Raw genomic sequence first — 13875 nt, forward strand, 5'->3', positions numbered from 1 at the left:
TAAATTTGCTATGTCCTATGCCAAGAAGTTGAGTCTGTTGCCTTTGTGGGGAGAGAGAGTATTGCACAGTTGGTAAAGGTGGTTGACCCCCACCTCCCATTGCATGAGTGAGCGCACTATTTGTGGCACTCAACACCATGCAGTCCACAGAGGAGCACACTGTTTACAATTTTTAGCAGAGCACAGGAGTAACTGGCCGCTGCCCCACTCCTCTGTGACCAGACTATTTTCAGTCAAACTGCAGTTTCATAGAAAACAGATTTTCACAGCTAAGTTGAAAAGGACTGTTTGCATCTTTTTATCACTTGCCTGATTTCATGAACATTGGAGCACCATTAAAAACATGGAAAATGCACTACTCTCAACAGCAGAGGAAAACAGTTCTTTGGACAATGAAAGAGAAATGTATCCTATGCCTTTAGACAAAGAACCTTCTGCTGTTGGAAAAGATAAGGTTTAGTAAACTATCCTATACTCTTGAATCCTTAAGCAAAACAAAGGGAGAAAAATATGTCACTTTAACTCTTTGGCAAAGTGGACGGCTGCACAACACACCATCCTTGTGCAGAGGGATGTGTGTGCCAGAAAACTACTCACCACCTTAGGACAAGGGTTGGTGGGTGCAAAATACAGCAAATGATCTTCATACCCACCCATGGCCAACATCGGCATTGAAAATGTACCCCCCCATGCCTGGCCAAGGCATAGGGCAAAATATACCCTGACTCTTGGCCAATTTAACTATAATAAATAATAAATGACGCATCATTTCATAATTCGTGATGTAATGAAATAGATAAATGTAATTCATGATTTGTACATCGTTTTTGTACAGGTACAGGCAGTATTGAAATTCCTGTTCTTTGCTTACTGATGAATGGAGGACCAAAAACACTCGAGGTATGAAAAAGTCTAAAGTACATAATGCCAAACATAGGTTTAAGAAAATTATATGCCTATGTGTGTTTGTGTGCTTATTCATATGTATGCCTGTGGGTGTTTGGGTGGGGTCACCACAAAAGAGGGGGTAGGGTGTACACTTCTGTAATGTTCACCAGTCACAAGGCCAGACTCAGGAACACTAAAGCCCTCAGTGGCATGGGAAATGTGCTGGGTTTATCCCACCTCTGGAGTCACTGATACTGGGGTTAGCGGTAAATCTGGGGATAGGGAAAATCTGACCCACTACAAGTTGGACTGTGAGGGTCCCTTAAGAAATGATGAATTACCAGGGGAATCAGGACCTGGCCCTTTAAACAAGGTCACCTGAAACATTTAGCCATCTTTGCCTTCCTTTGCTGAACCCATTTTTGTTGTCTGTTAGGACTCTGCAGTTTTTCCTTGCTAACCAGTGGTAAAGTACTTGTGCTCTCCCTTTTAGACATGGTATAATTGGTATATATGGTACTATATGTAACCATGATCTGTACCTTAAATGCTACTAGTGGGGCTGCAACACTCATTGTGCCATCCACTAAAGATGCCTTGTAAAACATGTCTACAGTCCTGCCACTGCAGCCTTTGTGTGTAGTTTGAAAATACAATGTTGACATGACAAAATAAACATGTTGCCAGCTCTAAACCTTTGTTTTTAATCCTTTAAGTAGCCCCTAAGTTGGGCCCTTTAGGCTCATGGGGCAGGGTGCACATTTTTAAAACGTTGGACATGTGGATTTAGGTTTTACATGTCCTGGCAGTGAAAAACTCCTAAAGTCGTCTTTCAGTGGTGTAAGGTGATCTCTCCCATAGGTTAACATTGGATTAACTTAGTACATTTTAATAAATACTGACTTCAAATTTGGTGCAGGTAGAGATATGCTGTTCACACTCAAATGAATTGCAATTTAAAAACCTCTTTAATAATAAAGTCAGACTTTAAATTACCATTCTGAAAAAGCCACTTTTTGAATGTTGTCATTTTACTGCCTAACCTAATGTGTCTTTCTGCCAGTGCCTTGGGGCACATGGCTGTGATTGGCTCCCTGTGGTGTTTTGTGTGTTCCTCACCTATAGGCTGACAAAGGGGGTTAAGTGTGGGCAGGATAACTGGGGGTAGGACTGTACCCAGACCCATTCACATCTCAAAGGGCTTTGACAGCACTCACAAAGGAACTTGACACCAGGTCTGTCCTGTCTTTTTTCACCCCAGTTTAAAGCCTAGACCAGGGAAAGGGGAAGAACTGATCAGAACCAGTTTGGAGGAGGGACGTCGGTGAGGAAACATCACTTACAACCCGGTCATTACCAAGCAATGCCTTTACCACACATTGCCTTTACCTTTACCACACAGATCTTTACTAAGCATATGCCTTTACCATGCATGTCTTGAAAACAAAATGATATATATATACATATCAGAAAAACACTCTGTACCTTTGGAGAAAACCACACGCACTCCCGGCTGCTGGTGAAAGTAGAGACGTTTTACTGAGGCAACTCACTCAACATGTTTCAACACCAAGGGGGTTATTACAACTTTGGAGGAGGTGTTAATCTGTCCCAAATGTGACGGATATACCACCAGCCGTATTACGAGTTCCATAGGATATAATGGACTCGTAATACGGCTGGTGGTATATCAGTCACTTTACCGTCACTTTTGGAACGGATTAACACCTCCTCCAAAGTTGTAATAACCCCCCAAGTGTTTTGATCCCGAGTGTCAATCAACATAAAAGGCAGACAATAAATATACTACCCCAGTGATGCATACATAAAGAAAGGACTGCAAAGTGTCTTCATCACAAGTGACAATGAGCATAAAAGGCAGACAATAAATACACTACCCCCGTGATACAAATATAAAAAAAGGACTGCAAAGATGTCAGAAAAAAGTAGCACCATCTTCAAATGAATACAATGCCATCACCTTGGAAGGCAAAATAATGATTTTGGTGAGAGATTGAATTATCACACATAAGTAAACTTTTCAATAACATTAGTGTAACTATTTCTAAAACCATAATTATAAATAATTAAACAAAGCAAATAATGTTATGAACATGATAATTAGCACCCTGGGCACCTACAATTTGTGTAGCACAGACTCTGGGTCACTTTCTTGGGTTACATAAAGGGGGAATATATGACCCTTGGTGGTCCCTGATGTCAAATTATGAATTACTGGGAAAATGTCAAATTCCTAACCTCTTGATACCCAAGAGGGCTTTTCATTGAAGCTACAATAATTCAGTCCCACAGTTTCATATGACATGTAATGCCAGTGTATGGTTCACTGGTTTTACAGGGTAAACTGGTACTATATTATTCATTTCTGCAATTAACAAAACCTCTCTCAAAGCAGTTGGCAAGGCAATATATAAAGTAAAACCATTCTTAGCTCAAGCAGTCAGGCAACACCTCCACAGTGATCCATAATACAACCTGTGTAAAAAAATAAAGGATATGTGAAAACCAGGGATAATACAGATTAAACGTTGGCAGAGAAATCAGAAAACAAATATGTACAAATACAATTCAATTCATCCCAAATGTACAGACAGTTTCTTCATCCATATTTGATGATGTATTTTGAGACGCCCAGTGACAACACTCTGTCACCACAATAGATACTGGAAGGGACCTGATCCAAAACAAAGAATTGTAGAAGGCTATAATCGCTGGAGTGGTGTTTCTTAAAGTGCATGGCCACTGGGTACTAGTGTGTTTTTAGGGTTTATGACGGGTAAGGATAATTGGGTGGTAAGGATGTTTTTAGGGTTTAGCGTGGATAAAGGTAACTTTGACCTTCATATGGAGGGATTGTTGGTGGTCTAAACTTAACAATGAAGAGTGGAAATCTACTCTCAACTACTCTAGACCTGAACTGGGAAACCATCCCTCCTCTGTGAATGATAAATTTGTTGAGTGGGTCAAATTGCTAAAATGCTGACGGAGTCTAAGTCTGACATCTCATTATCGAGAGCTTACAATCATCTGCTGTAATGACCTAGCAAAGTTCTGTCTTAAAAAAAAAAACTTACAGACATCTATTCCTTCTTACATTAAAAGTGATGAGCTAGATCCTACTCCAAATAGGATTGTGGTGGAGAATTTTATGATTTATCTAGCAACATTTCCTGGTATTAATACAGTGCTTTTCACAGGGCATTTAAGCAAGGTGACGTCAGGCTCCCCTTCTCAAGTCTGCCCCACACCATATCCTCCTGCAAGAAGCGGAATTCATCTTTCCAGTCCTGCTGGAACTTCCTAAACTTTCACTAGCTAGTAGTCTAGTTCCTCCTGAAACACGCTGTAGTAAAATGTCTGCTAAAAAGCCTAACCTAGGACCACTTTGTCTAGGGAATTGTCTAGGGAATTATAGGCATATCTTGTTGCTTCCTGGAGCTGGCAAGCTACTGTTGAACCATGTAAACCAACATCTGTCTCTGTATTTGGAAGATAATGCCATTTGGCATCCCACCTAGACAGTGTTTGACCTCAGCACAGCACTGAAACAGTACTTGTGGTACCTGAGGAGCTCAAGATGCTGTTGAAGCGGGGAGGTTCCGCCGCAGTCATACTCCTTGATCTCAGTGCTGAGTTCAAAACAGTAGATCATGGAATTCTCATTCAGAGAATGAAAAATGCTGGAATAAAAGACAATGCTTGAAAATGGATTATGTCAATTCTAGAGGACAGGACTTTTCAGGTGTTTGGCAAAACACCTTGCCCCTGAAATGTAGCACACACCAGGGTTCAAGAGATTGTTCAAGAATTTGGAAATGTCGATCATTTCACACATGGATGATACTCAATTAGTGCTTTCTATCTCACCTGAGAATGGGCCACAATCGCAACAACTTGATCCTTGTTTGGAGAAGTTAGCTAGCTGGGTGGCCAACTGCTGCCTTAAGCTTAATGGGGATAAAACTGAAAACTGAAATTATGATGCTAGGCAATAAGCCAAATATCCAGTCTTTACTGGGATGGCCTGAGTCTTTAGGCACTGTACACTTCCACAGAACCACACATGCCTTTACACACATATATATATATATATATATATATATATATATATATATATATATATATATATATATACGCACACACATATGTAAGGGATTTGTTTTGATATATATATATATATATATATATATGTATGATGGAACCATGCATGCCATTACAACACATGCCTTTATCATGCGTCCACTCAGTGCATTTGCCACACATATGCCTTTACACAGACTTATATATAGATAGATAGATAGATAGATAGATAGATAGATAGATAGATAGATAGATAGATATATGTTACCAGCGGCCGCCAGTAGGTAGCTATAGTTAGGATCATGTTTCCGTAGGGAAAGTATTTTTTGACCTGTCAATATCTTTGGCTTTGTTTGATGAGTCTTCATGAAATTTTCCCCAAAAAATTGTACTTGTGATACTTGTTGCTAATGGAAGGTTTCAGGGTGATCTGTCAAGTAGGGACTGAGAAAATCAGGGGTCAAACAAATTGTGTTTCCCATGTTACTTCCCATAGGAGTTTTGAACACAACTACAGCGAAAATCACTGGATGGAATTATACCGAATTTGGCAGACTTCTGGATTATTGCAGAGAATTAGCCAATATGTGCACCAATATGAATGCCCTGATTGGCTAGCCGTAACCTGAGCAGAGGGTTGCAGCTGCTATTTTACTTGATCAGAACAGCCCCCGGGGCCCAAATGAGATGGCACAAAGTCTCATAAGGGGTCATGTTAGATGTAACCTGACTCCATGTCTGTAATATAGGAGTCTTTGAGGGACAAGAGGTTTTCCCCCAAGCGCAATACTCGCAAAGTCGTCCCGACCATCGGTACAGTCCCCTCGTGTAACGCCACAACAAATTTGTGAATAACACTGAAAACATTTTAAAAAGCATTCACAGGCTCATTCAGATACTAATTCTTTCACTCAGAGACTCATGCACCCACTCAGACACCCACTTAAAGACTCATGCACGCACTCACACACCCACTCAGAGACTCATGTCCACTCACACACCCACTGAGACACTATTGCACCCACTCACAGACCAACTCAAAGACTCACACATCCCCTTTCAGACCCACTCAGCCACTCACGCGCCTACTCACAGACCAGACACTCACGAACCCACCCACAGACCCACTCAGACACTCATGCACCCACTAACAGACCCCCGCAGATCCTCACACACTCGCTCACAGACCCACTTAGACACTCATGCACCCACTCATAGACCCACTCAGACTCACACATACCCATTAACACACCCACTCAGGTACTCATGCAACCACTCACAGACCCACTCACTCACGCATCTACTCACAGACCCACTCAGACAGTCATGGATCCACTCACAGACCCACTCAGAGACTCATGCACCCACTCACAGACCCACTCTTAGACTGCTACACCCACTGAGAGACCTACTGAGGTACTCATGCACACACTCACAGACCCACTCAGAGACTTATGCATGCAGCCAACCGCTGCTGCGCACGGCTGAAGTGTGTGGTGTGGTGTTGGGTGGTTATAAGGGGTTGGCCACAGGTGCTGGCCACAGGCCTGGCCATACACCCAGCCCCGGCAGTGCATGGCCAATAGCCGTGCGCGGTGTTCGTTGCATTACCACATAGTAATTAAAATTACTTTGTTAAAAAAAACATAGACATTCACTGAAAAAAACCAACAGTTACAGGGACGTTATAGTTAGGAAATAGAATTTTAAAAAACATAGAAATTCACTTAAAAAACAAAAGGTTACCGAGACGTTATAGTTAGGATCTGAATTTACTTGCACAAAACCATAGAAATTCAGTAGTTCTAGTTATTGTTAACTCAAGTAACTATAACTTGTGCCCTAAGGTAATTATAACTCACGCCCTCACCATCCACTGATAATTACCCCACATATTACATCACTCATGACATCTTTGATAACAGCATTGATAATATCAATGTATCATTTGCAGTAAAATTATTTAGCAGAAAACTGTGCACTCAGGGGCCGGAATTATAGTTACCTTAGGGCATGAGTTATAGTTACTTGAGCTAACTATAACTATAACTTCTGAATTTCTATGGTTTTGTGTGAGTAAATTCAGATCCTAACTATAACATCCCTGTAACCTTTGTGTTTTTTTGTGAATATATACATATTATGTAAAAGCATGCAAGGTAAAGGCATACGTGTTGTAAAGTCTTACATGGTAAAGACATGCATTGTAATGGCATGCGTTGTTCCATCTTACATTCACTCAGGGATCTCCCTCGCCAGGTATAAATATTGGATCTCCAGAACCACTTATCAAAACTCTCCTGGACCTGTGCAAGTTATAGAAGAAGGACTGCCATGCTTCAAGAGGACTTCACTGCTGCTGAAGGACTGCCTTGCTGTTTGAGAAGGAAAATTGGACCCTTCACCGCAGGCTACCCAGATTGACTCCAAGTGTCAGTTGACTGTCCTCCCATGTGAGCTACAGGGACATAACAAGCTTCAGAGGACTCCATGCAACTGCCCAACTGTTCTGCTGCAACTGAACCTGCCTGGTCCTGCAACTGGGCCTGTCCGAGCCCTGCTGCTGGCCTCGGATGGAGGGAGTCCTGATTGTCAAGCGGTGCCCCAGGTCATGGACTGTTGGTTAGCATAAGTTAGAGCGGGTCCACAGAAGAAAAGGTGAAAACACTGAAGTTTGGGCTCCTCATGACCACAGACTGACCCATTTGCACCAAAACTCTGCCACCTGCGACCACCACCAGTGAAGTTCCGGTGAGAAGCTCATGCTATAGCAGCGACAGCTTGCTACGACTGCCTACGAGAAGCTACAGCAACAGCTGTCCACGGCGCAGGACTAACCTGGCCCCTGTATTCGACCCACAGTCCAGCATGATTGGCCTGCACTTGTGACTTTCTTCCATTGTAGCACCACCAGATTTCTGTGAATGGTGCTTTGTGCTTTAAAGTACTATTTTTTACTAAAAAATTAAAAATGTGACATCTCCAGTCCCACTGATTTGACTTTTATCATTCTGGTATCCTTTTATTTATTAGAGTGTACTCTATTTTCTCCCCATTGGTTTGAGATTTTTATTGTGTTGTATTTTCACTTTTTTTTTTACTGTTTGAGTGCTGCATAAATAGTTTACACTTTGCCTCTGGGTTATCCCTGACTGATTTTGTGCCAAGCTACCAGGGGGCTACACATAGTTTAATTTAGTGACTTTTGTGGTTCACACTGACAAGAATTGCGGTTGTTGCCAGAGTCGGGCTTTCACCCTCTCAACCACTAACCCAATTCCTTACAACCAATAATTCGGGTCTGATTCCCTCTTTTTTCCCAGTTTTTTCACTCAGAGATTTTGTCTGTCTTTAGCACCCAAAATTTCTATGTGAAATTTAAGTGATCTACAGTATCCCTGCGGATCTTATAGTTCCTATGGGGTCAGTAACTGTTGTCATTTACCTCATCAGAATTAAGGCCACTTGTAATAAGGGCTTCAGTAGTCTAGGGGATTGGAAGTAGCATGTCTTTCTATTGTTGCATTATTTCATGGTGGCTTCATTTATTATAGTTTCCAGCGTCCTCAAACTGTGGGTGCGTGGTCATTTTTTAAAAACTTTAGGGATTACTTTTTGTGAAACTCTCATGTCACACATTTGCCCCATTTTGAAATTTTGTTGTATTTTCTAAATATTTGTTCCTTCGTAACTCATTAGTTTCTGAAATTTCTGAAGGTTGCAAGCCAATATTTTTAGCTGCGTGGCAAAGTCAGTCGCGTTGCTGTGCTAATAGACAGATACTACCACAATGAGACTGGGCTGATGACATAGGTTGCAATGAAAGGGATCGATAAGATGTGATGCAACCTTGGATGTCTCACAGACAGATGATGTTTTAAATGTGTGATGTTCCTTTATGATTTTAAGAACAAAGAATGTTTAAATTGGTGGGTAGGTTAGGAATACGAATATGCACTTTATACAGACATTGGTAGATTATTAATGATACGATGAACTGTTTAAATGAAAAAATAATTAAATTTTTTTTTTCAGATGATCAGTAGCACAGCATGAAACTGATTAGACGACAGGTCTCCAACCAACAAGCAATAGAGTCCTAACATATAAGCAACTGTTCCCAAGGTCCCCTTTCTCATGCGCCTACAGGGGCAACTGCTAGATTAGTAACTGATTCAGTATTTACCCCACGGGCCACAGGAAATCAGAGACTTGATTTGTGCCTAACTGTGCCCATCCCCGAGCTTTCTTATGAAAGTATTGTGCTGAATTATGTTTATTCTTCTCCTGCCCTTTCAACTATCCAGTGATGTAACCATGACCTATAATCAGCTGCTCTTCAGTTTGGCTAATCTTACAGAGGCAGACTGGACATGCAACAAGTACCAGTCCAGGCCTTCCGACCTTCTAGAGGCATTATTCCAGCAAGGGAATGGCTGCTCACAGGCCCCACAGACGTTAGCCTGGCACGTGAATTACTGCCCTAGTCCCCTCACCAGCTTTCATGAAGCACCGTCTATATACAAAACTGCCGTCTCTCAGGACCCCTAAGTGACACATGTATTATACGACATTACATTGCCTTCCTATTTATTTTCGCCATTTCGAGGTACACTGACTGATACATATATAATCAATTTAGAGGGAGGTGTTGCTCTGACCTCAAACTGACCAAATCCCTGTCCTGTCTGTCTTTGAGAAACATCAGTGCCTCGTATGATTAGCTCTCACAGCATCTGCAGCCCTCCAGAGACAAGACACCCGTAAGTCTAATGCCATCCTTACTGGCCCTTCAGAGGTAAAACTGACATGATTGGCGGCACACCTATAATTCATGATTTATAAATACAGATATGCTGGGTATGTGGTAAACACACAGGTAAGCTTACAACATAGCTAAAGCTGTCCTGGACCAATCCGCCTTTCAGAAAGTAATCCAAAAGGCCACAGCTAATATTCATCTCTCTTTCCTACTCTCTCTCTGGCTTTCTGCCCCACTCTCTCTAGCTCTCTCTTTAAAATTCCTCACCTGCTCCAATGATACTTATGTATAATAGTTTCATATAAAACCTGCATATCAAGAAACTTATATATTGTACATAAAAACCCTGATAATTCTGCAGACATTAATGGTTCCATTTTTGGATCCAATTTATTTGGATTTGACAATCTAATAATTTTCATTGTGCCCTTGAATGTGGGTGGGAGGTGAGCTGGTTTCACGGTGTAGTGTGCTGGCTGGAGAATGACCCTATAAAACACGCCAAAAATGTGGTTACTAATTTAGGAGGGAGGTACCCATACCAACTCAGCGAAGTCACTCTAGTTAGGTCAAAGCAAAGTTCTAAGAGAATCTCTGCTTACCACCTGGTATCTAAGGCACACACAGCAGGCAATTCACAGATTAGTCGGTGCTAAGTTCAAGCAGAGCTAATAATTGTAAAATAAAGAAGAAAACAAAACAAAATTCCCAAACCAATTTAATGAGCAAAGGTATACCATCATCAAAATAGGTTAGGGAGAACAAGAGTTATGAATTTTAAAGTTTTAGGTCGAAGAGTGTACAGAAAATGCAAAGCACTAATCAAACGTCACTGTTCACAAATGAGAGGGACACAGATGCAAGGCAAGGCACGGCTGACCGCTCTGCAGCAGAGGTCAGATACACCAAGTGGGGAGTCCTGGTCAATAATTGGACTTACCTCCAAATATATTTACCTTGATGATTTTTATATAATGGATGTCCATGGATGTGGAGTCAACGATTAGTTTTACTTTGATGGAAAGGTACTCTGTCATAGGAGTGAGGGATATCCAGTTTGCCTTTTTAGGAGTGCATTAGGATTAATGCACTCATATTAAGGTGGATGGTATATCTGTCATGTATGTTTCAGAGCACCCATCGGCCATACTCTAAATCAGGACCACAGGCTTTTTTTTATTGAAGTCAAAATCTTCCAGAAGGGCATGGTTCAAGGCTGTGGCCAGCAAGGTTTTCTCTAAGGGGCATATTTATACTCTGTCTGCGCCGAATGTGCGTCAAATATTTTGACGCACATTCGTTGCAAACCCTGCACCATATTTAAACTTTGACGCCCGAGCCCGCGGACGTCAAAATTCCTCCATGTGCGTCACTTTTTGGATGCTGGAAACTGCCTTGCGTTAATGACATGCGAGGTAGGCGTTCCCACCCAAAAATGACTTTAAGGCCTGTGCGTCTTATTTATACTCCTGCATCATTTTGATGCACAGGAGGGGGCAGGCCTTAAAAAATGGCGCACAGCCTGATGTGCGCTATTTTTTAACGCCTGGGTGAGGACAGGCGTTAAGGGACCTGTAGGCTCAATTCCATGGTCTCTGACCATGGAAGGAGTCCAGAGGTGCCCTTCCCTGCCCCCAGGGACACCCCCTGCCACCCTTGCCCACCCCTGGAGGACACCCATGGACACCCATGGATGGAGGGACCCAGGTAAGCATTTCTTTTCTTTTTTAAAGTGGCATGGGGGGCCTTATTTGGGCCCCCCTACATGCCCCCTTGCCCAATAGCCATGCCCAGGGGACAGAAGTCCCTGGGCATGACTCCTGTCTTTGCTAAGACAGGAGTCATTTCAATGGGGGTTGTGCGTCAAAAAATGGTGCAAGTCCGGTTTGAGGCATGATTTTTTACTCAAACCTGACTTGCACCATTTTTTAAGCCCAGCCCCCATTTCCCCTACGCCGGCGCTGCCTGGTTTGAGTCTTTTTTTTTATATTTTTTTTTACTCTGACCAGTCCGCAGCACCGGCTAACGTCATTCCTTAAATAAGGCGCCCGCATGGCGCATAGAAATGGCGTTAGGTCGAATTTTTTGCGCAAACCAGCGCCAGCGCTGGTTTGCGTCAAAAAGTATAAATATGTGCCTAATTCTGATATGTAATGATTGAACGCCTGCTGAAAGTTCTAATTTTGGTGGGAAAATCTCCAGGTAGGACAAACTTTGTGGTTGCTTCATGGGTCAGAAAGAATTGCTATAACACGTGCCTTCTCCGTGCACTGCTTATACCCTTCTATCTTATATCACTTATACCATCTAAAATAATAGCATTTACAACAGCACATATGGCATCAGAAGTCACATCATTAGTGAGAACACAGTGCATAGTAGAGTGGCAAATACGTAGTGTGGGTACAGAGTTCAATACACTGTGGGCCTGATCCACAAAGGTGAACTTACAAGTAGTACCTTTACAAGTCTCCACATATTTTTTATGTGTGGAGACTCCACACTCATAAAGATAATACTCATATATCCTTTTGTGAATAGCAAACAATTGTAAACTTACACAAAAGTGTAAGTTTACCTTTGTGAATTAGGCCCTCACTATGGAAGTGTGTGAGTTATAATATTTTTAAGGTATTGCATACATTTTAAACTAGAGGTGTAAATATAACTTTAAAGTTTTTAATTTTTGGTGGGAAAATTGTAAATTTAAGGTATAACCATCACTTTAGAATTTGTAATGCCTATGTAGTTTAAGTTTGATTTCTAGAGAAAGAATAAAGTTTTCCTAACTATTAAAAATGTTAACTATGTTTTTTTCACTTAATTTTAATGATTGTTTTTTACTTGATAACAACATGTTAGTGTCATTGAGTGGAGTGTTGTTGAGTGGAGTGTCATACAGTAGAGTGGGGAAGATGGTTGTACAGTGTAGTGTCATAGAGTGTAGTGCTGTAGAGTGGAGTAGGGTGGAGTAGAGTGGAACTTGGTACAGTGGAGTGGCATACAGTGGAGCGGTGTAGAGTGGAGGGGCCTACAGTGAATTGTGGTACAGTGGAGTGGCATACAGAGAAATAGCATTCAGTGGAGTGGTGTAGAGGCGAGGGGCATAGAGTGAAGTCTGGTACAGTGGAGTGGCATATAGTGGATGAGGGTACAGTGGAGTGGCATAGAATGCAATAGCATAGAGTAGAGTGGCCTAAAGTGGAGTGGCTTAGAGTGGAGTGACATAAAGTGAAGTACAGAGTAATGCTACTCACTGGAGTAGCATTGAGTGGAGTAGCGTAGAGTGGAGTGGCACACAAGGGAGTGGTGTAGACTGGAGTGGGGAAGACTGCAGAGGCATATATATAGTGGAATGCATAGAGTGGTGCAAAGTGGAATAGCATACAAAGGAGTGGTGTAGAGTAGAATAGGGTTGAGTGGAGTGGCATGCACTGGAGTTGTGTAAAGTGGAATAGCATATGGGGGAGTAGAATATAGTGTAATGGTGTACAGTGGAATGGCATAGACTGGAGTGGTGTACAATGGAGTGGCACAGAGTAGAATAGCATAGAGTGGAGTGGCATAGAGTGGAGGGGTTTATAGTAAAGTGGCGTGCAGTGGAACATTTTACAGTGAAGTGGCTATAGTGGAGTGTGTATAGTGGGGTGGCATAGACTGCACTGGCATCGAGTGGAATAGTGTGGAGTAGCGTGGCGTGGCGTACAGTAGAGTTGTCTGCATTGGAAAGTGTAGAGTGGAGTGGTGTAGATTGGAGCGGCAAAGACTGGAGTTTTGTAGAGTGGAGTGGCATAGAGCGGAACAGCTTAGAGTGGAGTGGCATAGAGTGGAGTGTCATATAGTCGAATTGTGTACAGTCGAGTAGCGTAGAATGGAGTGGTATACAGTGGGATAGCATAGAGTGGAGTAGCGTAGAGTGCAGTGGAGTCCAGCAGAGTGGAGTGGGGTAGAGTGTAGTGGCGTACAGTGTAGTAGCGTACAGTGCTATATTGTAGATTGGCATAGGGCGGAGTGGTATAGAGAGGAACAGCATAGAGTTTAGGTGGTGTAGAGTGGTATTCTGTGGAGTAGTGTAGACTGGAATAGCGTTGAGTGTAGTGGCACACAGTGGAGTGACATGCAGT

At 42.2% G+C, this 13875-nt stretch overlaps 1 protein-coding gene across 1 annotated transcript in view; it reads left to right on the forward strand.

The window, feature by feature from the left end:
- Positions 1 to 13875, forward strand: part of TRPM5 (transient receptor potential cation channel subfamily M member 5) — a 462539-nt gene that overhangs the window by 71838 nt on the left and 376826 nt on the right. The window contains exon 5 of the mRNA XM_069221458.1: positions 836 to 900. Coding sequence (XP_069077559.1) covers positions 836 to 900 — 65 coding nt within the window. The remainder of the gene's footprint in view (positions 1 to 835; positions 901 to 13875) is intronic.

Source organism: Pleurodeles waltl, chromosome 3_1, assembly GCF_031143425.1.
Source record: "Pleurodeles waltl isolate 20211129_DDA chromosome 3_1, aPleWal1.hap1.20221129, whole genome shotgun sequence".
Classification (NCBI taxonomy): Eukaryota; Metazoa; Chordata; class Amphibia; order Caudata; family Salamandridae; genus Pleurodeles; species Pleurodeles waltl.